Source organism: Chroicocephalus ridibundus, chromosome 24, assembly GCF_963924245.1.
Source record: "Chroicocephalus ridibundus chromosome 24, bChrRid1.1, whole genome shotgun sequence".
NCBI classification, from domain to species: Eukaryota; Metazoa; Chordata; class Aves; order Charadriiformes; family Laridae; genus Chroicocephalus; species Chroicocephalus ridibundus.
Window position 1 is genome coordinate 1,676,401 of NC_086307.1, and position 22,816 is coordinate 1,699,216.

The 22,816-nt window shown below is 68.2% G+C and overlaps 2 protein-coding genes across 2 annotated transcripts; one reads left to right on the plus strand and one right to left on the minus strand.

Annotated features, from left to right (window-relative positions):
• Positions 1-880: 880 nt before the first annotated feature.
• LOC134526940 (kinesin heavy chain-like) lies at positions 881-12,971 on the minus strand. The gene is given in 16 exon segments (XM_063359284.1): positions 881-1,105; positions 1,107-1,168; positions 1,171-1,207; positions 2,243-2,311; positions 2,951-3,147; positions 3,276-3,424; positions 5,433-5,581; positions 5,690-5,794; positions 6,240-6,364; positions 7,472-7,559; positions 7,676-7,731; positions 8,730-8,778; positions 8,879-8,983; positions 9,108-9,181; positions 9,681-9,768; positions 12,315-12,971. Coding segments are annotated over 16 exon segments (1,692 nt in total). The 5' UTR covers positions 12,444-12,971; the 3' UTR covers positions 881-895.
• Positions 12,972-14,283: 1,312 nt separating this feature from the next.
• Positions 14,284-22,253, plus strand: DCTN2 (dynactin subunit 2). Its single transcript, XM_063359237.1, has 14 exons — positions 14,284-14,388; positions 15,280-15,348; positions 18,211-18,307; positions 18,437-18,498; positions 20,023-20,121; positions 20,223-20,383; positions 20,472-20,619; positions 20,727-20,792; positions 20,875-20,913; positions 21,049-21,126; positions 21,265-21,336; positions 21,474-21,576; positions 21,710-21,801; positions 21,900-22,253. The coding sequence occupies exons 1-14, from the start codon at positions 14,353-14,355 to the stop codon at positions 21,984-21,986; spliced, it is 1,209 nt and encodes a 402-aa protein (XP_063215307.1). The 5' UTR covers positions 14,284-14,352; the 3' UTR covers positions 21,987-22,253.
• Positions 22,254-22,816: the final 563 nt, after the last annotated feature.

Consider the following 22,816-nt stretch of genomic DNA (forward strand, 5'->3'; position numbering starts at 1 on the left):
GGTTCCCAGGTCTGAGGCTCCTGTTTTGGGGGATCCCCTGGCCCAGAGGATCCCAGTTTGGGTTTGGGGAGTCCCAGTTTGGACCTGGGGGGCTTGGCTCTGGGTGTTGCTGGTTCAGGGACTGGGGGGGGGTCCCAGTTTGGGTCTGGTTTGGACCTGGGGGTCCCAACTGGCAGATCCCAGTGTGGTCCCGGGGGCCCCGGTGCGGGCGTCCCAGTTTTGGGAGGGGCCCTGGCTCTGGGGGGCCCAGTCGGGGGTGCTGACGGGGGGTCCTGCTCTGGGTGTCATTTGCCCATGGAGGGTCCCAGTGGGATCCCAGTGGGACATTGAGGAGTCACCGGTAGGTTTTCCCAGTGGGCTTCCCAGTTGAGGGGGGTTTGGGGGATCCCAGTGGGGGTCTCAGTAGGGATCCTGTTTGGGGCAGCAACTGGAGGCTCCCCAGTAGGGATCCCAGTTGGGTGCCCATGGGGGCTCCCAGTAAGGTCCCCAGTGGGGTTCCCAGTTAGGTCCCAGTGGGGGTTCCCAGTTGAGGAGACAGGGGTTCCCAGTTGAAGGAGACAGTTTGGGGCTCCCAGTGGGGTCTAGTGGGGAGCCCAGTAGAGATCCCAGGTGGGCTGGCAACCGGGGCTCCCAGTAAGGCCCCAGTGGGGTTCCCAGTTGGAGAAGCCCATTTGGGGATCCCAGTGGAGGTTCCCAGTAGGGATCCCAGTTGGTTGCCCACGGGGGTCCCCAGTAGGGTTGTAGTGGGGCTCCCAGTTGAGGAGACAGTTTGGGGCTCCCAGTGGGGTCTAGCGTGGCTCCCAGTAGGGATCCCAGTTGGTTGCCCACGGGGGTCCCCAGTAGGGTTGTAGTGGGGTTCCCAGTTGAAGAGTCACTTTGGGGCTCCCAGTGGGGTCTAGCGTGGCTCCCAGTGCCCATTGCCGTTCCCACTGGGGTCCCATTGGGAATCCCGGTTGGGTGCCTGCCAGGGGGTCCCAGCCGGGGGTGCCCGGGGGGTCACCTCGGTGCGGGCCAGCTCGTCGGCCAGGCGGCGGTTGTGGCGGCCGGTGTCCTCGGCCTCCTGCGCCTTGCGGTCGTAGCTGCGGGCCAGTTCCTCCAGCGCCCGCCAGCACCTCCGCCACCTCGGCACGCGCCGCCCCGTGCTCGGCACGAAGCGCCGCCAACTCCGCCGTGCCGCCTCCCCGCCGCCCCGCGCTGCCGCCAGCACCTGGGGGGCCGGGGGGGGGGGGCCAAGGGGTCAGGATGGGGGGCCCGGAGGGGTCCCCAAGGGGGTCAGGGTGGAGGGGTCCAGATGGGTCCCAAGGGGACAGGATGGAGGGGTCTGGGGTGTCCCAAGGGGTCAAGGTGGGGGGTCCACAGGGGCCCCAAAGGGGTCAGGGTGGGGGGTGTCCAGGGGGATCCTAGGGGGATCCTAAGGGGTCAGGATGGGAGGCCCAGAGGGGTCCCAAAGGGATCAGGGTGGGGGGATCCAGGGGTGTCCCAAGGGTCCAGGGGGGTCCCAAAGGGGTCAGGGTGGGGGTCCCAGAGGGTTTCCAAAGGGGTCAGGATGGGGTGGTCCAGGGCGGTCCCGGGGGTCAGGGTTGGGGGTCCAGGGGGGTCCCAAAAGGATCAGGGTGGGGGGATCCAGGGGGGTCCCAAGGGTCCAGGGGGGTCCCAAGGCATCAGGATGGGAGGCCCAGAGGGGTCCCAAAGGGGTCAGGGTGGGGGTGTCCAGGGGGGTCCCAAGGGGTCAAGGTGGGGGGCCCAGAGGGATCCTGGGGGGTCAGGGTGGGGGTCCCAGAGGTGTCCCAAAGGGGTCAGGGTGGAGGGGTCCAGGGGGGGTCCCAAAGGGATCAGGGTGGGGGGCCCAGAGGGGTTCAGGGGGTCGGGTCCCAAGAGGGTCTGGGGGTCAAGGTGAGGGTCCCAGAGCAGTCGGGGTCCTCGAGGGGACCGGGGGGCTCAAGGTGGTGGGGTCCAAGGAGGGTCCAGGGGTTCAGAGTGAGGGTCCCAGGGGTCACAGGGGGGCGTCCCAGAGAGGATCCAACAGGGGCACGTTGGGGGGTCCCAGGGGTCAGACTGGGGGGGTCCCAGGGGCTCAGGGTGGAGGGGTCCAAGTGACCAGGGTGGGGATCCCAGAGGGGTCCCAGGGGGTCCGGTTGGGGGCCCAGAGGGGTCAGTCCAGGGTCCCAGCAGGGTGAGGTTATGGGGTCAGTCAGAAATGGGGGGCCATAGGGGCTGGGGGGGTGCGGGGGGGGGCCCTCACCTCCTCCTGGTCCAGCATCTGCTGCTTGAGCTTCTCCATGATTTGGCTTTGCTGGTTGATCTCGTCGTCCTGGGGGGAGGACGGGAGGGTCCGCACCCGCCGGCCCCGTGGGGCTGGGGGCGGTGGGGGGGGGTCTCGGGGGGTCCTGAGGGCTGCCAGAAGGTCCTGAGTGTCCTGGGGTGCTGGGGGGACTGGGGGGACTGGGAGATCCTGGGAGTCCTGAGGTCCTGGGGGACGCTGGGGGGACTGGGGGGTCTCAGGAGTCCTGGGGCCCTGGGGTTGCTGGGGGGACTGGGGGGTCCCAGGAGACGCTGGGGGGACTGGGGGGTCCCGGGGGTCCTGGGGTGCTGGGGGTGCTGGGGGGGTCTCAGGAGTCCTGGGGTCCTGGGAGACGCTGGGGGGACCGGGGGGGGTCCCGGGAGTCTTGGTGTGCTGGGGGTGCTGGGGGATTCTGGGGGGACTGGGGGGGTCCCGAGTGTCCTGGGGCCCTGGGGGTGCTGGGGGGACTGGGGGGTCCCAGGAGACGCTGGGAGGACTGGGGGGGTCCCGGGAGTCTTGGTGTGCTGGGGGTCCTGGGGGATGCTGGGGGGACGGGGAGGTCCCCAAGGCTCCTGGGGAGCTTTAGGGTTCCTGGGGGGGTCTCGGTGGGTCTAGAGGGGTCTTTGGGGGTCCCCAAGGGTCCGGGGGGGGGGGGGGGGCGGTCCCCACCTTGTCATCCAGCTGCTTGTAGAGCTTGCGGATCTCCTCCTCGTATTTGCGACGCTCCTCATCCGAGATGTGGATGACGATGGAGGAGCTGTTGTCGTTGAGGGGGGTGTCGCCGGGGGGGCCCGTCCCCGGCCCCTCGCCCGGTCCGGCCTCCGCTTCGGCCCCGCTGAGCTGCTCCGTTTCGGGCACGGCCTCCCCTGCGGACCCGGCCTCAGTTTCCCCACCCGGTGCCGGGCTTGGGGGGTTTTGCGGGGGGGATGGGGTGTCGTGTAGCGTGTGTGTGTGTGTGTGTCCCAACAAGGGGTGTCATGTCCCCCCCCCTCACCGCTACGCCAGCGGCTCAGCTCGGCCTCCAGCTTGGAGATGGTCTCCTTCAGTGCCTTGTTCTTCTCCTTCTCCTTCTCGTACTTCTTCTTCCACTGCTCCGCCGTCAGCTCCAGGTTCACCGACGCCGTGTTCTTGATGGTCTTGGCCCTCCACGGAGGAAGGCGGAGGGGGGGGGGGGCACCCCTCAACTGGGAGCCCCCCCACACACACACACCTTGCTCCCCCTTTCCAGGCAGGCAGCACCCCCCAGGAACCCCCCTCTGAGATGCCCACCACAGCGACCCCCACCTTCCCCCCGCTTCCCACCTGGGTCTGGGGACACCCCCCCTCCGCCCCCCCATGCAGCCCCCGCTTCCCCATGGGACATCCTGGCGGGGGGGGGGGTGTCACAGCGGCCTGGCTGGGGGCGGGGGGGGCGGGGGGGGGGGGCTGTGACGGTCCACGGGTGCTGTTGGGGTGCAGCTGGGGGGCGATGGGTGCCGTTGGGGCGCGTGGGCTGCTGTCGGAGCACAACTGGGGCCCAACGGGTGCTGGGGGTGTCGGGGGGGGGGCAGTGGGGGCACGAGGGGGGCGTCGGGTGCAGTTGGGGTGTTGTTGGGACACAAATGGGTGCATGGGGTGAAGTTGGGGCGCAGTTGGGGTGCAGGTGGGACACAAATGGGTGCATGGGGTGAAGTCAGGGTGCTGTTGGGGTGCTGTTGGGACACAAATGGGTGCGTAGAGTGAAGTTGGGGTGCTCTTGGGGTGCAGATGGGACACAATGGGTGCGTGGAGTGAAGTTAGGGTGCTCTTGGGACTCATTGGGTGCATGGGGTGAAGTTGGGGTGCTCTTGGGTACAGTTGGGACACAAAGGGTGCGTAGAGTGAAGTTGGGCTGCTCTTAGGGTGCTGTTGGGGTGCAGTTGGGACACAAATGGGTGCGTGGGGTGAAGTTGGGGTGCTCTTGGGACACAATGGGTGCATGGGGTGAAGTTCAGGTGCTCTTGGGGTGCAGATGGGTGCATGGGGTGAAGTTCAGGTGCTCTTGGGGTGCAGTTGGGACATGACGGGTGCATGGGGTGCAGCTGGGGTGCAGCTGGGGTGCTCTTGGGACACAATGGGTGCATGGGGTGAAGTTAGGGTGCTGTTGGGGTGCAGTTGGGACATGACAGGTGTGTGGGGTGAAGTTGGGGTGCTCTTGGGGTGCAGTTGGGGCACAAATGGGTGCATGGGGTGCAGTTGGGGTGTGCTTGGGGTGCAGTTGGGGCGTGATGGGTGCGTAGGGTGTAGTTGGGGTGCTCTTGGGGTGCAGTTGGGCTGCGATGGGTACATGGGGTGCAACGGGTTGTGAGGTGCTGTTGCACTGAATTTGGGGTGCAAACGGTACATAGGGTGCAGTTGGGGTGCAGTTGGGGTGTTCTTGGGGTGCAGCTGGGACACAATGGGTGCATGGGGTGCAGCTGGGGTGCTGTTGGGTACAGTTGGGACACGAAGGGTGCGTAGAGTGAAGTTGGGGTGCTCTTAGGGTGTTCTTGGGGTGCTGTTGGGACACAACGGGTGCATTGAGTGAAGATAGGGTGCTGTTGGGGTGCAGCTGGGACACAATGCGTGCGTGGGGTGAAGTTGGGGTGCTGTTGGGTACAGTTGGGACACAACGCGTGCATGGGGTGCAGTTGGGGTGCAGTTGGGACACAATGGGTGCATGGGGTGAAGTTGGGGTGTTCTCGGGGTGCAGTTGGGACACAACGGGTGCATGGGGTGCTCTTGGGGTGCAGTTGGGACACAATGGGTGCATGGGGTGAAGTTGGGGTCTTCCTGGGGTGCAGCTGGGACACAACGGGTGCATGTGGTGAAGTTGGGGTGCTGTTGGGGTACAGTTGGGACACAATGGGTGCATGGAGTGAAGCTGGGGTGCTCTTAGGGTGCAGTTGGGACATGACAGGTGCGTGGGGTGAAGTTGGGGTGCAGCTGGGACACAATGGGTGCATTGAGTGAAGTTAGGGTGCTCTCGGTGTGCTCTTGGGGTGCAGTTGGGACATGACAGATGCGTGGGGTGAAGTTGGGGTGCTGTTGGGTGCAGCTGGGACACAAATGGGTGCATGGGGTGCCGTTGGGGTGTTGTTGGGGTGCTGAGGGGCGCAGGGGCACCCCAAGGCCCCCTGTCCCCCTGCCCTACCTCTGCCCGAACATGAGGGTGGACTTGGTCTCGGCATCGTTGTAGCTGGAGGGGGAGCAGCAGATGAACATGGTGGTGCGGCAGTTCCCCCCCAGCGAGTCCTGCAGGATCCGCGTCATCTTGCTGTCCCGGTAGGGCACATAGGCCTTCTGCGGGGTGGAGGGGGGGGGACACAGGGGTTCAGCAGGGTGTCCCCCCTGCCTCCACCTGGGGCCAGCAGGCAGGTGGGGGGTCAGGGGGGACCGGCGGGCTCTCACCGTGCCCTCGGCCAGGGCCGAGATGACATTGCCCAGTGCCGACAGCGACTTGTTGATGTTCTTGGCCTCGTCCAGCACGGCCCCCTCAGCCCCCGTCTTGCTGACCTGTGGGGCCGGGCAGCTCTGAGACCCCCATGGGGCCACCCCCACCCCAGGGACCCCCACCCAGGGGTACCCCCAGCCCAGGAATCCCTCCCAAGACCCCCAAACCCAAGGATGCCACCAGAGAGTAGACCCCCAGAGATCCCCAATCCGGAGACCCTTCACCCAAAGCCCCCCACCCCAGCCTGAAGACCCCTAACCCCAATGTCCCACAGCCCCCAGATCCCCCCAAGCCCTCCACCCTCCCAATGTCCCACGGACCACCCCCGAGGCCCCCACCCGTCCAATGTCCCCCTTGGGGACATCCTCCACCCAACTTCCCCCAGAGACCCCCTCGCGATCCCACGTACCCCAGCCCAGGGACACCCAAAGACCCCCACCCCAGACATCCCCCCCCGGCCCAAGGAACGCCCCCCACAGGGTCCCTCAGCACCGGGGTCCCCCCGACCTTCTCGCTCCCGGCCAGGTCGACCAGGTAGAGCTTCCCGCTGAGCTTCTGCTCCGTCTCCACGTTCTCCTGCTTGATGTTGATGAGGAAGATGCTGTGGCTGCGGGAGCTGTGTTCATTCATGTCTGCGGGCACGGGGAGAGGCTGCAGGCACCCCCCCCCGGGGTCCCCCGCACCCCCGCGGGACCCCCACAGCACCCCTTGGTGCCCCGAAGACCCCACGGTGCCCCAGGGATCCCCCCCTGCGCTCCAGGGACCCCAGTGATTCCCCAGGGACTCCGTGGTAGCCCAATGACCTCTACAGCACCCCAGGGACCCCCATGGCACCCCAACGACTCCTGCAGCACCCCAGGGTCCCTACAGCACCCCAGGGACCCCCATGGCAGCCCAACGACTCCTGCAGCACCCCAGGGTCCCTACAGCACCCCAGGGATCCCCACAACGCCCCAAGGACATCACGATGCTGCAGAGACCCCCACAGTGCCCCAACGATCCCTACAGCACCCCAGGGACCCCCATGGTGACCCAATGACCTCTGCAGCACCCCAGGGACCCTACAGCACCCCAGGGATCCCCACAATACCCCCAGGGATCCCCATGGCACCCCAACAACTCCTACAGCACCCCAGGGACCTCCACAATGCTCCAAGGACCCCACGACGCTGTAGGGACCCCCAAGGTGCCCCAGGTCCCCCCCAGCACCCCAGGGACCCCCACAATGCCCCAATGACCCCTAGAGCACCCCAGGGACCCTACGACACCCCAGGGACCCCATGATGCCCCAGGGACCCCCGTGGTGCCCCAATGACACCTACAGCACCCCAGGGACCCCCATGGTGCCCCAGGGACCCCCGTGGTGCCCCAATGACACCTACAGCACCCCAGGGACCCCCATGATGCCCCAGGGACCCCACGACGCCCCAGGGACCCCCATGGTGCCCCAGGGACACATACAGCACCCCAGGGACCCCCATGGTGCCCCAGGGACCCCCGTGGTGCCCCAATGACACCTACAGCACCCCAGGGACCCCCATGGTGCCCCAGGGACCCCCGTGGTGCCCCAATGACACCTACAGCACCCCAGGGACCCCCACGGTGCCCCAGAACCCCCCAACATTCAGGGACCCCCCCAGTAGGCTGCACAGCAGGGAGCAGCACCCCATAGCCCCCCCCCTTCATTCTGCCCCCCGCCATCACCCGGTGTGTCCCCCCCTTGTCCCCAGGGTGCTCACTGGTGACAGCCACGTGCCGGTTGGATTTCCCTTCGTCGATCACATCCAGGATCTCCTCAGGGCTGGAGACGAAGCGCTCGGTGCAGCCCTGGGGATGTTCCGGGGGAGGGGGGTAAGGCCCCAGCCCCCCCCCTTCCCCCCCCCACCTTCCGGGGATGCCCTTTGGGGGCTCCCACCCAAGGGACCCTCCGAGCCGCTCCTCACCTTGACGTAGGGAACCCGGTTCTTGTCCTCGTGCACCGACAGGTTGGTCTTGGTCACTGGTGGCGGGGGGGGGACACGGGGTGAGGCGGCTGTGGGGGGTGGTGACCCCCCCAACATGCCCCAGGAGCCCCCGGTGCCATCCAGTGCCTCCCAGTGCTCCCCGTCCGGGGCTCCACAACACCCTTCCACCGACTCCCAGTGCTGCCCAGTCCCCGTCCGGTGCCTCCCATTGCTCCCCAGTACCCTTCCACCGACTCCCAGTGCTCCCAGTCCCCAGCCGGTGCCTCCCGGTGTCCCCCCCGTACCCTTCCACCGACTCCCAGTGCTCCCAGTCCCCGTCTGGTGCCTCCCATTGCTCCCCAGTACCCTTCCACCGACTCCCAGTGTTCCCAGTCCCTGTCCAGTGCCTCCCGGTGCCCCCCCATACCCTTCCACCGACTCCCAGTGCTCCCAGTCCCCGTCCGGTGCCTCCCGGTGCCCCCCCATACCCTTCCACCGACTCCCAGTGCTTCCCAGTCCCCATCCGGTGCCTCTCGATGCCCCCCCGTACCCTTCCACCGACTCCCAGTGCTCCCCAGTCCCCGTCCGGTGCCTCCCGGTGACCCCCCCCGTACCCTGCCACCAACTCCCAGTGCTCCCAGTCCCTGTCCGGTGCCTCCCGATGCCCCACTGTACCCTTCCACCGACTCCCAGTGCTTCCCAGTCCGCGTCTGGTGCCTCCCGGTGCGCCCCACTGTACCCTTCCACCAACTCCCAGTGCTCCCAGTCCCCGTCCGTTGCCTCCCATTGCTCCCCAGTACCCTGCCACCGACTCCCAGTGCTCCCAGTCCCTGTCTGGTGCCTCCCCCGTGCCCTGCCACCGACTCCCAGTGCTCCCAGTCCCCGTCCGGTGCCTCCCAGTGCCCCACCGTACCCTTCCACCGACTCCCAGTGCTCCCCAGTCCCCAACCAGAGCCTCTCGGTGCTCCCCAGTGCCTCCAAACTTCTCAGTGTCCCCAGTGCATCCCAATACCCACCCAGTATCTCCCAGTGCCCCCCCCCCGCCCCAACTCACTGTCCAGCAGGTCCCGGATCTTGTCCAGATAAATTTCAAAGTAAGAAACCTGGTAGGAGGGAATTGGGGGTGTCAGGGGGGCGTGGGGGGGGGGGCATGTGTGTGTCAGGACCCCACCTCCCAGTCCTCCCAGTGCTCCCAGTGCCCACCTTGATGTGGAACTCGAGGTTCTCGTCCATGGAGTAGATGTGGTTGAAGATGTCCTGGGCGATGCGCGGGATGATGCCCATCTGCTGGGGGTCGTGCAGTTTGCCCTGGGGGGGGCAGAAGGGGGGAAGGGGGGAAGGTGAGGGGGTGCTGAGCACCCAGGGGGGTGCCAGGGCCCAGGGGGTGCTGAGCCCACCCCCCCGAAACCCACCACCACCACCACCACCTCACCTCCATGGTGTGGGTCTTGCCCGACGACGTCTGCCCGTAGGCAAAGATGGTGCCATTGTACCCGGCCAGCACGTCTGTGGGGATGGGCGAGGGTGGGCAGACGCCCCCTCGGGGCCCCTCAGGAACCCCCCCGGGACCCTCAGGGACCTCATAGCCCCCCCCTCCCCCCCCAAACCCCCAGGGACTTCCCTGAGAACCCAAGGGCTCCCCGACACCCCCCCTCCCGGGCACCTAAGGTCACCTCCAAGACCCCCAGTGATGCCCAGGAACCCCTGAGACCCCCCCAAAAGGCCTCACAGAACCCCCCCCCCCCTCCCTGAGCCCCTGGAGATTGCAGACACACACCCCCCCCCCAAAGTCCCACAGAGATCCCAAGACCTGCTGGACACCCCCAAGGTCCCCCTGCGCATCTCCCCCTGCCCGTGTCACCCCCCAACCTGCCCCTGTCACCTCCCAGCACCCTCTAATGTCCCCACGGATCTGGGTGTCCCTGGAGGAGGGTCCTCCAGGCAGGAACACCCACACACACACCGGGGTCCCCCCCCAGGGCCCCCCCAAGCCCCCGGCCCTCACCCTTGACGATCTGCATGGCGCAGGCATGGTAGACCTGCTCCTGGGTGGTGTTGGGGGGGAAGACGCGGTCGAAGACGTAGGGCTTGCCCTGGGAGGGGGGGGGACACATGGGGGTCAGTGGCCCGGAGAGACCCCCCCCCCCCTGCCCCCCACCAAGGTGCTGGGGGCTGTGCCAGCCTCAGGGCTCCCCTCGTGGGGCAACCAGTATGTTCCAGTGAATCCCAGTAAGGGAGGTGGGAGGTTGCAGGGGGGCTCTCACGCAGCCCCGATCCCCTCATACCCCCCTGCCCCCCCCCATCCCACGGACCCCCGGAGACCCCTCAGCCCCTCCATACACCCCCATAGACACCCCCCCCCGAGCCCCATGAACCCCCATAGATCCACACAGACCCCTATAGATCTCCAACCCCCCCAGACAGCCCCATACACCCCCATATATCCCAGGCCTACCCCCCCCCCGACCAATAGACCCCCCATACACCTCCACAGTCCCGCAGCCTCGCCATATACCCTCATAGACCCCCTTAGAGCCCCCAGACCCCCCCATAGATCCCCCAGCCCCCCATATACCCCCATAGATCCTCAGAGACCCCTCAGCCCCCCCATAGGCCCCCACTACCCCCTATAGACCCTTCAGCCCCTCATACACCCCCCCATAGACCCTCAGCCCCACCTAGAGCCCCCAGCCCCCCCCATAGACTCCCATAGCCCCCCCATACACCCCCATAGATCCTCAGAGACCCCTCAGCCTCCCCATAGACCCCCATTGCCCCCCACAGACCCTCAGCCCCCCCCAGATCCCTCAGCCCCCCCCATAGACTCCCATAGCCCTCCATACACCCCCATACACCCTCATAGAACCCTCAGCCCCCCCCACAGGCACCCACTGCCCCCCATAGACCCTTCAGCCCCTCATACACCCCCCATAGACCCTCAGCCCCCCCTAGATCCCTCAGCCCCCCCCGTAGACTCCCATAGCCCCCCCATACACCCCCATAGATCCTCATAGACCCCTCCGCCCCCCCACAGGCACCCACTGCCCCCCATAGACTCCCATAGCCCCCCCATACACCCCCATAGATCCTTATAGACCCCTCAGCCCCCCCACAGGCACCCACTGCCCCCCATAGACTCTCACAGCCCTCCCATACACCCCCCATAGATCCTCATAGACCCCTCAGCCTCCCCAGAGACCCCTCAGCCTCCCCAGAGACCCCCATTGCCCCCCATAGACCCCCATTGCCCCTCATACACCCCCCACAGACCCTCAGCCCCCCCCAGACCCCTCAGCCCCCCCATAGACTCCCATAGCCCCCCCATGCACCCCTATAGATTCTCATAGACCCCCATAGACCCCTCAGCCCCCCCATAGACCCCCACAGACCCCCAGATCCCCTATAGCGCCCCCCCCCCCGTTCTCCGCCGCTCCCCCCGGCCTGGAGCTGTCCAGGCCCCGGTGCTGAACCGCCGCAGCCACCGCGGAGACCCCCGGACACGGGGACACACGGACACGGGGACACACGGACAGGGGGACATACGGACAGGGGGACAGTCGGCGACACCAGCCTTCCCCCCCCCCCCAATCCCCCCCTCCCCCGGACCAGCGCCACCGCCGCAGCACGGCGCAGGCACAACCGCCCCGCCCGCCGCCGGTCACGCATCGCCCCCCCCCCCACCCCGCATCTCCCCCCCCAACAACTCACAACCACCCCACGCAGCCCCCCCCCCACTCCGCTTCCCCCCCCCCCCCCCCCCCCCGCACAACCACCCCCTGCAACACCCCGCATTGCGCCGGCAAAACCGCACAGCGACACAGCACCACCCCCGGAACGGGAACGGGCCCCCCCCCCCCCCGCCCCACTGCACCCCCGGGGGAACCCGCTGCCCCCCACATCACCCCAAGGACCCCCCCACCTTACCTGACCCCCCGCCCCCACCTCAGGGCCGGGGTGCCCGGGCCGGGCGGGGCCCTTCCTGCAGGAAACCCCCCCCCATACCCGGCCCCGTGCAAGGGCGGGGGGGGGGGGGGCGTTATGGGGGTGCTTTATTGGGGGGGATGTCATACTGGGGGGCTTGGCCGCAGTTCCTGAGACACCCACGCCCCGCTCCCGGCTTCCCCCCCTAACAAAGGGCCGGGCCGCAGCCGGGGGAGGGGGCAGGATCTGCGGCAAACTTCCCCCCCCCCCCGTCGGTGCAGTCATCGGGGCCCGATCCTGCCCCCCTCCGGGGGTAAGGGCGTCTCCACTCATTGTAAACAACTCCCCCCGCTCCCCGGCACTGGGCCAAACTGGGGGAAACTGGGAGTGCCGGGAACCTTAGAAATGGAAGCGGGGGGGGGGGTAAGGTGAGCGGTATGCGGAGGGGGGGGGGCGGGGAAACGCCCCGGAGGGGGGGAGCAGGGCCCATTTGGTCACCAGAGCTACTGGCCACACCCAGGACGATATTCCCCTCAAACAGGCTCTGCCCCCCCCATATTGTCACCCCACACACACAGGCCGGTCACCACCCCCGCAGGCCAGTCACCCCCCCACCCTGGCTATTTCACCCCCCCTCCCGCCTCCGGCCGTGCCCCCATCCCGGCCCCTCCCCGAGACTAGGGTTGGGGGGTGTCCCTGTGGCCCCCCCAGCACTCACCCCCACCACCACGCTGTCGTCGCCCTGGAAGACGGGCAGGAATTTGTCCCCCCGCAGAATCTCCGCCTGGTTGAGGGGCCGGAACCGGCACAGGACCTTGATGCTGCACTCGGTGCTGGGCTCGGCCATGGCAGGGCGGGGGCGCGGGGGGGGGACGCCGAGAAGAGTTTTGGGGGGCCCAAGGGTGCTGCTGGTACCCAAGGGTGTGGGGTGTCACCCGGGGACGTTGGTGGTACCCAGGGATGCGGGTTACAACCTAAAGGTTAAGTGGTACCCAGGGATGCAGGATGCTGCCCAGGGATGCTGAGTGGTACCCAGGGATGCAGGATGCTGCCCAGCGATGCTGAGTGGTACCCAGGGATGCTCAGTGGTACCCAGAGATGCAGGATGCTGCCCAGGGATGCCGGGTGGTACCCAGAGATGTTGAGTGGTACCCAAAGATGCTCAGTGGTAGCCAGGGATGCAGGATGCTGCCCGGGGCTGCAGGATGCTGCTCAGGGATGCAGGATGCTGCCCAGAGATGCTGAGTGGTACCCAGGGATGCAGGATGCTGCCCAGGGATGCAGGATGCGGGCGGGAGGGCGGCGCCGGCGGGGGGGGGAGATGCTCCGCAGCGCTCCTGCTGCCCCTGCTCCAGTGACCGCGCTGCTGTCACCACTGCAGCCCCGGTACCGGGTGATGGGGAGGGGGGGGGGAGAGGCCGCCCCCCCGCACGTACACGCCCCCCCCCCGCGTTAAGGTGGAGCTGCCTGCGGCTCTTAAGGTGGACGGAGTTGGGGGGGGGGGGGGGCGGGGGAAGGGACGGGACACGCCCGGCCCTAGGAACGGTGCCCCCAAACTGCTGATTCATTGCGGGGGGGGGAGGATGGTTGCGACCCTGTCCCGGTTCGGGGGGGGGCACAGGGCCAGTCCCCCCTCCCCCCCTCCCAGTTCCCCTCCCCCAGGTGGGAAGCCAGCAGTCCTGACTCATGGCCCCCCCCGGCGCTGAGGCCGGGTGCACTCGTGTCCTTGGTGGCCCTGCCCAGCCCGGGGGTCCAGGGGGATACAGAGCAGGGGGCACGGCTTCCCCCCCCCGTGACCCCCAAAAACACGCAGGGGCGCCTGGATGGAGGTCGCCCCGGTGGCATCCCGCGGGCGGGAGTGGGCAGCCCCCCCGTGTGCCCCCCCGTAACCCAGCCTGTGACTCCCCGCCCCGTGCTCCCCCCTGCAACTCCCCATGCTGCCCACCCGTGTGCCCCCTACCCTGTGCACCCACCTGTGTGCACCCCCTGTGTGCCCCCCCCGTGTGCCCCCCCGTGTCTCCCATTCGTGAACCCCCCTGTATCCCCCCGCCGTGTCCCGCTGTGCCCCCCCCGTGTCTCGCCATGTTCCCCCTGTGTCTCCCCGCGTCTTCCCCTCCCGTGTCTGCCCCCCGCCTCCTCCGTGGCCCCCATCTCTCCCCTCGTGTGTGTCCCCTGTGTGTCCCCCTGCTTCTGCCCCCCCCGCCCCTCCCGTGCCCCCCGTGTCCTCCGTGTCCCCCGTCTCTCTCCTCGTGTGTGTCCCCCGTGTGTCCCCCCCCGTCTCCCCCCGTGCCTTCCACCCGTGCCCCGCCGCGCTTCCCCCCCCGTGCTCCCCCGTGGCCCCCCCGTATCCCCCTCTCCTGCCCCTCCCCTTTTCCCCGTAGGCCACGCCCCCGACTCAGACCACGCCCCCCTCAGGCCACGCCCCCCGCGCTCCGTTTCCGCCCCCGCCCCTCGCGCCGCTCTCGCGAGACCGGCCCCGCCCGCCCCGGCCCTGAGCGGCGCTACCGGCCCCGCCACCGGCCCCGGCACCGACCCCCCGGCACCGACCCCCCGGCACCGACCCCGACCCCCCTTCCGGCACCGCCCCCCCGGTACAGACACCCGCCCCCGGCACCGCCCCCCCGGTACCGACCCCCGCCCCCGGCACCGACACCTTCCCCGGTAGCGCCGCCTCGGCACCGACACCCCCCCGACCCCCCCTCCCGGCACCGACCCCCCGGTACAGACCCTCCCCCCCCCGGCACCGACCCCCGGCCATGGCCGACCCCAAGTACGCCGACCTGCCCGGCATCGTGAGTGCGGGACCGGGCCGCGGGTGGGCCCGGGGGGCGTCTGAGGGGCCCGGGGCGGGAGAATGAGGGGATTGGGGGCGTCGGGGTGTACTGAGGGGATCAGGGGGGTCTGAGGGGATCGAGGGGGGGGGGATCTGGGGGAGAATGAGCGGATCCGGGGGCGTCAGGGCTCGAGGCGGCCCTGGGGGGGTCTGAGGGGATCAGGGTCCGGGGGGAGAATGAGGGGGTCGGGGCGGGGGGGGGTGGCCTGGGGGGTTCGGGGGGTGGGGGGGAACTGAGGGGGTCGGGGGTGTCTCAGGGTAGTGAGGGGGTTGGGGGGCTGAGGGGGTCGTGGGGGGCTGCAGGAACTGGGGGGGTCTGTAGGGACTGAGGGGATGGGAGAGGTTTGGGGGGGTCTGAGGGGATGGGGGGGCTCTGGGTGAATAAATGGGGTGTTTGGGGAGACTGGGGGTGATGGGGGGGGGAGGTAAGAGGCATTTGGGGGGTCCGGGGGGGATCTGAGGATGGAAGTGGGGTGTTTGGGGAGCTGGGGGGTAATGGGGACTGTCTGAGGGGGGGACGAGCATCTCGGGGGGGGGGGAGGAGTTGGGAGTACGTGGAGTATTTGGGGTGATTGTGGGAATCGGGGCACCTGCGAGGACATTTAGGGGTGTCGGGGGGGGGGATGGGGGCAGTAAGTGGGGTGTCTGGGGACACGGGGGGGTGTCCAGAAGGGATGTGGAGTCTTTAGGGAGCTGGTGTTTGTGTGGGGGGCGCTGTGGACTGAGGCGGTTTGGGGCAATTGTAGGCTTTTTGATCATAAAAGGGTAATAACAAGCCGCGGGGGGGGGTGGGGGTTGTTGGGGCGGGGGGGGGGGGGGACCCTCTCACCGGCGCCCGCTCGCGCCCCAGGCCAGGAACGAGCCCGACGTCTACGAGACCAGTGACCTGCCCGAGGACGACCAGGCCGAGTTCGAGGCGGTAAGGCCTCGCCGGGGGCCGTGCCGTGGGCGGCGGCAGGGGGGGGCCACCTGCCCGTGCCCCCACCCCGCAGCAGGACCGGTGCCGTGGCAGGGAAACGGCTCCCGTCCCCGCACACCCCCCCACTGCAGTGCCACATCCCCCCACCCCCCCCCCGTCACGGTGACACATCCCATCAATGTGCCACCCCCCCTTCTCTCACCCCTTGGCTTTGGGGGTGCCAAGAAGCGCCCCCCCCCCGTCCCCCCGTCCCCCTTGGCTTTGCACGGGTTCCTCCAGCACACGGAGGAGGAGGCGGGGGGGCACGTTGGGGTGAGTTCACCCCCATAAAGCAGCTTGGAACAGTGGCGGGGTCCCACGGACCCCTTCTCCGTGGGGTGGCTTTGACGTGGGGTGACACCGGGGGACCGTCCTCGAGGGGGGTGCACCCAGGGCTGCCTGGTGACCCCCAGCTCTGCAAATGTGGCTGAAAGCCGATGGGTGCTCGGGATTGTGGCCCAAACGGCTTCTCAGTGTCTGTGCCCCCCCACCCCACCCCGGGACCCCACTGGGCCGGCGCACGCTTCCGCTTGGCCCGAGGTGGCGAGGGGGGAGCCAGGACTCGGTGGTACGAAGGCAACACCCCGGGGAGGGGGCGCCCGGCCCCAAAATTTCAGGGGGCAAAGAGATCCCTTGCGAGATGCGGGGCAACGAGACGGGCTGAAACGGGTCGTTTCCACCCAAAGTGCCCGAGAATAAAAGCGGTGACACCACCCCCCCACCCCCCACCCCGCGGTGTTTTCCCTCCCCGGGCAGCCCCTGCTGCTGCAGGCAGGAGGCGAAGGGTTTGCCGGGGTTTTAATCGCCGTCTCCTCTCCTTGGGAGCCCCTCGCGCAGCTTCGTTGTGTCCCGTGGCTCTCGCGCGCTGAACTGACCTGAGTTTTCCCCCCCCCACCCCCTTCCCCGCTCTTCCCCCCCCCCCCCCCTCCCTGCTCCCCACCTTGCCTGGACACTAAGTTTGCACAAGTAAGCCCGGTCGCCGCTCCCGGCTCTGCATGTCCTTGGGGGTTGAGGTTGATTGATTTTTTTTTTTTTTGCATGCCGTAGATATGCACGGGGTCCCGGAGCCGCTGCCCCGCCATGGGGCAGAGTTGTGGGGGGCGGGGGGGGGGGGGCAGCCGGCTGTGGGACCCGGGGTGCGACGTGGTGCTGCTGCCGCCTCTCCCTCGCTTTCTCTGCATCCTCCCTGCCTGCATGTGCCCTCCCTCCTTCTCGACCCCCCCCGACCCCCCCACGGCGGGTATGTGCAGCCTTGTGTCCCATTCCGCCCCCCCCAGCGATGCTCCCTGTTGCGGGGGGGCTGCCATCCCACCGCAGCCCATCCTGCCAGGCTTTGCTGCACGCTGTGGAGCTCAGCAGGACACGGGCAGGAAAGGCCGGGGGGGCGCATGCTGAGCCCCCATCCCTGCTGCCAGCACAGCACGGGGCTGGCCGCTCAGCGGGGGGCAGCTCATGCCCCTCCAGGGACCAGCATCGGGGTTTTGCCCCCCCCCCCCCCCCCGGACTGCAACTGATGCCTCCCTCCTAACCCTGTGGGGCTGCTCCGTGGGGGTCCGGCTGCCCCCGGCTCTGCTCACATCGCCCCCGCGCCCCCACCAGGGGAAAAGAAGAGCTGGAGGGAGGTTTTCAGAGCCCGGGCTCGGCCGCATCCTGCTCCCACCCTTTCTTTTCCCACCCCGACCCCCCCAGCCCCGCCTGCCCCCCGGGGGGGTGCCCGGCCGAGGGGTCCAGCTCGCCTCCGCGTCCCGCATGGCTCCTCAGCCCTCGCACGGGGGGGCCAGCAGGGCCACCCCGGCAGCAGCCCCGGCGCAGGGACGTGGGTGACGGCGGGCCGTGCATGGGACGAACCTTCTAACGCCATTTTTGTCTCTCTCTTTTCCCCCCCCTGCCCCCTTCAACCCCCCCCCCTTCTCCTCCTAACCTTGCTCTGACTTTCTCACCTCTGGGAAACGCAAGGAGCTGGTAAGAGCCCGTCCGTCGGCCGCCGCAACCCCCGCGCTCTGCTCGGGGCGCTCACTGCTGCCTCCCCCCCCGCCCTCACCTCTGCCGGACGGCCCCCCCCTAACACTGCTCACGCTGCTCCCGCTGCTCTCACTCCTTCTCCTCCCTCCGCAGTGCGCCAGGGCTCCCCCAAAGCGCTTCGGGCCACGGCCGGGCGCAGGGGCTGGAGAGGGGGCAGCAGGTTGGGGTGGGGGGGGGTCCTTTGGGTGCCTCCTGCAGGGTCCTGCTGGGGCAGGGACCCCCCCCCGCCCCCAGACCATGGCTGGGGGGCAAGGAGAGCCCAGACTCAGTGTCTGCGCTCGCCCTGCCAGGCTCCGGGCAAAGCCCCTTTGGTCATGGAGGGGTTGAAGTCCCGCAAACGCCCCCCCCCTCCCGCGATGCCCCTCCCCAGGTGGTTGGGAGCCACCCCAAAATGTGGCCGTGGGGCAGTTCCAGGCGTCGCGGCTGCAGCAGTTTCCCCAAGGCTGGTCGTGGGGCTGCCCAAAGTGTGCGCTGGCACCTCTGGCCCCTCTGCCAGGCCCTCGGGGTTGGGGGCGGGGGGGAGGAGAGGGGGAGGGCGGGGGGTTTCCTACCCCTCCAGGCCAGGCCAGGGGTCCGATGTCCCCACACCAGGCCCTGGGGACGTGCCACGTCCTGGACAGCCCGCGCTGCCCTGGCCAGACCCTTTGGTGGGGTCCATCCCTGCGTGTCAGTCCTTGGGGGCTTGTGCCCTTGTCCTGGGGAGGACGGGGCTGCCTTTGCCTGCCCCCCCGCCCCCCCCGTTACTGTCCATCCTCAAACCCTGGTGGCCACCGTGTCCCTAAGGCCCCGCGTTGTGTGCAGGAGGAGCTCACCAGCACCAGCGTGGAGCACCTCATCATCAACCCCAACGCCGCCTACGAGAAGTTCAGGGACAAGCGCCTTGGCACCGAGGGCGTGGGTGAGCCGAGACGGGGAGTCGGGGGTGATCTCAGGGGAAGGGTGGGCTTTGGGGACCCTGAGGTGACCCCAGGGAGGGCACGGCCACCCTGGGTGTTTTGGGGGTGACACCATGCTTTTCCTCTTCCAGATTTCTCCGATCGTATCAACAAGACCAGGACAACGGGCTACGAGTCTGGGGAGTATGAAATCGTGAGTCCGGAGTGCACGGGGCTGTCAGCCACCCCCGTGCACGGTCCCTCCTCCCCCCCTCACCCCACAGGGACCTCCCTGCCCGGGGCCACCGCTCTCAGAGAAGGGTGGAGGTGGGAAGGGACCTCTGGAGGTCACCTGGTCCCACCCCCCTGCTCAAGCAGGGCCACCAAGAGCCAGTTGCCCAGGACCATGTCTGGGTGGCTTCTGAATATCTCCAAGGATGGAGACTCCACCATCTCCCTGGGCAACCTCTGCTAGTGCTGGGTCACCCTCACAGTGGAAAAAGTGTTTCCTGATGGTCGGGGGGAAGCTCCTGCGCTTCAGGTCCTACCTGTGGCCTGGTCCTTGGCACTGGGCACCACTGGGAAGAGCCGGGCTCCATCCTTTTGGCACCATCCCTCCAGCTCTTGATAAGATTCCGCCCGGAGCCTTCTCCAGGCTGGCCAGTCCCAGCTCTCAGCCTCTCCTAGGAGAGATGGTCCAGCCCCAACAGCATCTCTGTGGCCCTTTGTTGGACTTTCTCCAGTATGGCCATGTCTCTCTCGTACTGGACACAGCACTCCAGCCGTGGCCTCACCGGTGCTGAGGAGAGGGGAAGGATCCCCTCCCTCGACCACAACCCTCCTCCCGATGCTGCCCAGGACACCGTTAGCCGCCTTTGCTGGATCAGCTTGGTGTCCACCAGACCCCTGGGGCCTTTTCCACGGAGCTTCTTTCCAGCTGGGAGGCTCCCAGCATATACCGGTGCCGTGGGCTGTTGCTCTTCAGGAGCAGGACTTTGCGTTTCCACCTGTTGAGCTCCATGAGGTTCCTCTTGGCTCATTTCTCCAGCCTGGCCAGGTCCCTCTGGACGGCAGCGCGACCGTCCGAGCAGGACTCTTCCAAGCAGAGCCCAGGGCTGGGAGGCCACCCTCGGTGTCTGAGCTCCACTGTCTCATGGCCATCGCAGCCATGAGGCTGCCTTTGACCTCCACATCCCCAACGAGCCCCTCCTTGTTGGTGAAGACGAGCTTCAGTGGAGCCCCTCTCCTCCTTGGCTCCTCCGTCACTTGGAGGAGGACGTTGTCATCGGTCATAAAATCATAGAATCATAGGATTGTCCAGGTTGGAAGGGACTTTTCAGATCATCTTGAGTCTAACCATCAACCCAACGCTGACAAAAACCATCACCAAACCGTATTGCTAAGCACTACGTCTGCCCGTCTTTTAAATACCTCCAGGGATGGTGATTCCACCGCTTCCCTGGGCACTTCGGAGCCTCCCAGGCTGCTTGCGTCCTGCTGCGTTGTCCCTTGGGAGGCACCTCTGCAGTCCTACGCGGGGACCAGGTTCCCGTGAACGTGGGGCTGCTCCTCCCCGGCTGCCGCGGGGCTCACCCGCTCCTTCTCCCTCCTCATTCCCTTTTCTTCCCTTTCTGCAGGAATGGGTGGGCACCCAGGGGAGTTGGGCACCAGCGTCCCATCCACCCCAGGCCGGGACACCCCCCCCCTCCTGACCACCCCCTCGTTCCTCTCTCCGCAGCTCGGCGAGGGGCTGGGTGCCAAAGAGACCCCCCAGCAGCGGTACCAGCGGCTGCAGCACGAGGTGCAGGAGCTGGTTCGGGAGGTGGAGCAGATCCAGGTGAGCATCACTCCTGCCTGGGGGGGCTGTCCCAGGGGGGCGACGGTCCTGGGGCGGGGTGGGGGGGTGGGGGGGGTGTGACACAGCCACCTTTCCCGCAGAGCACGGTGAAGGAGGCGGCGGCGGAGGAAGAGCTGACGCCCATGGCCTTGGCCAGGCAGGTGGAGGGCCTGAAGCAGCAGTTGGTCTCCAGCCACCTGGAGAAGCTGCTGGGCCCCACCGCAGCCATAGATTTTGCCGACCCCGACGGCGCCTTGGCCAAGTGAGTGGCCCCCCCGTGGGCGCTCAGGGGCGGGGGGTTGGGGGGGGGTTGCCAGCGTCCCCCTGCCCACCGTTGTCCCCCTGCCCAGGCGCCTGCTGCAGCAGCTGGAGGTGGCCAAGTGCAGCAAAGCGACGCCGGGGAAGAGCCCGGCCAAAGCCCCGGCGCCCACCGGAGACGCCGTCACCTTCGAGCTCTACTGGAGGCCGGAGCAGGACCAGTTTGCCCAAACGGCCAAGGTGGGCGTGGGGAAAAAGGGGGGGGCGAGACCCCAAATGACCCCAAAATGGGGTGTCCTGCCAGCTCACCCCTCCTTTTCTCTTCCCCGCCCCCCCCCACTCCCAAGATCGCGGAGCTGGAGAAGCGGCTGGCGCAGCTGGAAGCGACGGTGCGGTGCGAGCCTGACAGCCAGGTGAGGGGCCGGGGGTGCCGTCCTGCCCCACGTCCTGCCCCACGTCTTGCCCCCCGACTGACGCCCATTTCCTTCCCCACAGAACCCGCTGCTGGTGGGGCTGAAGGGCACCAGCCTGGTGGTGAGTCGGGCAGGGGCTGGGGGGCTTGAAGGATCCCTTTCCCTCCACCCTGTGCCCGGAGCACTTGGTGGGGGGGACGGGGACACAGTCCTGGGGTGCTGCCGTGTCCCCCCTCACCCCGTTCTCTGTCCCCAGGAGACCGTCCAGGTCCTGCAGGCCAAGGTCAACATCCTGGACGTGGCCGTGCTGGACCAGGTGGAAGCCCGGCTGCAGGTGAGAGGAGGGGGGGGGGGCAGAGTTTGGGAGCCCCCGGATGGCAACTGGCCCAAAGGGGGTGAAACTGGGGGTGGGCGCCACTGGATCTGGGGGCTCACGTCCGTTTCCCCCCACCCTCACCCCCCCCTTCCCCAGAGCGTCCTGGGGAAGGTGAATGAAATTGCCAAGCACAAGGCGACCGTGCAAGACGCCGACACCCAGAGCAAGGTAAGAGCCGGTGGAGGGGAGACACACACACCCCCCCGCCTTAAAAGCCACCCCCTCGGCCTGGCGGCGGGGGGGGTGCGGGTACCTGGAGCTCCCTGCCCCCCCCCCATGACTTTTTGCACCTCTCCGTCCCCCAGATCCACCAGATCTACGAGACGATGCAGCGCTGGGACCCCGTGGCCAGCACCCTGCCCGACGTGGTGCAGAGGCTGGTGACCCTCAGGGACCTGCACGAGCAAGGTGAGGCAGGGGGGAGGGGATGTTGGGGACAGGGCCATGGTGTCACCGGCAGCATCTCGGGATGGCGGGGGCGGGGGGGGGGGGGGGTGTGTCTGCGTTCCCCCCCGCCCCAGCACTTTCTCCTCCCTCCCAGCCACCCAGTTCGGGCAGGTCCTGGTGCACTTGGACACCACGCAGCAGGAGATCGCTGGTGCCCTCAAGGACAACACCGTGCTGCTGGCGGAGGTGGGTCCCACCGGCACCCGCTGGGGTGGGGGGTCCCCGTCCTCTGTGTGTGTGTGTGTGTCCCCCTCAACTCACCCCCTCCCCGCCCCCCCTCCCAGGTCCAGAAGACGATGAAGGAAAACCTGGCCATCGTAGAGGACAACTTCGCAGAGATAGATGCCCGCATCAAGCGGCTGCAGAAGTGAGAACGCCCTGGAGACACCTCCCCGCCCCGACCCCCCCCCCCCGCCCCATGCCAGGCATCCCGGACCGCCCCCCCGGGCCCTGCGACCCCCTGGGAACCACTCCCTCCCCCCCCCCCCCCCACAGGTACCAGCCTCTGCTTGTATATACCCCCTGCACAGCGCGGGGGCTGGAGGGCCCCCCCCGACCCCTCCATGCGCTCCTTGCGGGGGGGGGGAGATGTCTCTGTACGGCCCCCCCCTCCCCCCGATTTACCCCAATAAACGGCTCAGCTCAAAGCGCATCCGTGTCGGCATCTCCTTGGGGTGAGGGGGGGTGAGGTGGGCTCGCTGCCTGCGCAGGTGATAAAATAGTTCCTGCTTCTCCTTGGGGTGGGGGGTCCCTGGTGGGGGGGGACACCCCCCCCCCTCTGCCAGCCCTTCCCGGGGGTCCCCAGGCTGCCGCCCCCCCCCCGCCCCAAAAAAAAGCCCCAGCCCGGGAGAGCCGTGTCCTCCCTGCTGCTGGCCACGCGATGGCAGCACTGGCCCACGGCCACGCGGGGCCAGGGCTTGGGGACAGGGACAGGGGACCCCTACGTCCTGCAGGGCTCGGACAGGGGGGACCCCGGTGTCCTGCGGCTCCGCTCCCACCCCGGGGACCCACACACACACAAACACCCCCGGGTGTCCCCAGCATGTCCCCTGCGTGGCGGGAGGGGCTGTCACTGTCCCCGTCACAGGGGGGAAGGTGACACTGAGGGTCCCCCCCAGTGGCCCGCAGCTCGTCACCGAGCCAGCACCAAGGAGCGATGGCAGCACAGCCGCCCCCCTGCTGTCCCCAAGGGTCCCCTCCG

Bases quoted from the DNA above. Each gene is read 5' to 3' on its own strand.
- DCTN2 (XM_063359237.1), top strand. From the start codon at position 14,353: ATGGCCGACCCCAAGTACGCCGACCTGCCCGGCATC. The intron at 20,914-21,048 runs GTGAGTCGGGCA...CTCTGTCCCCAG, and splicing joins TGAAGGGCACCAGCCTGGTG to GAGACCGTCCAGGTCCTGCA. The intron at 21,802-21,899 runs GTGGGTCCCACC...CCCCCCTCCCAG, and splicing joins ACACCGTGCTGCTGGCGGAG to GTCCAGAAGACGATGAAGGA.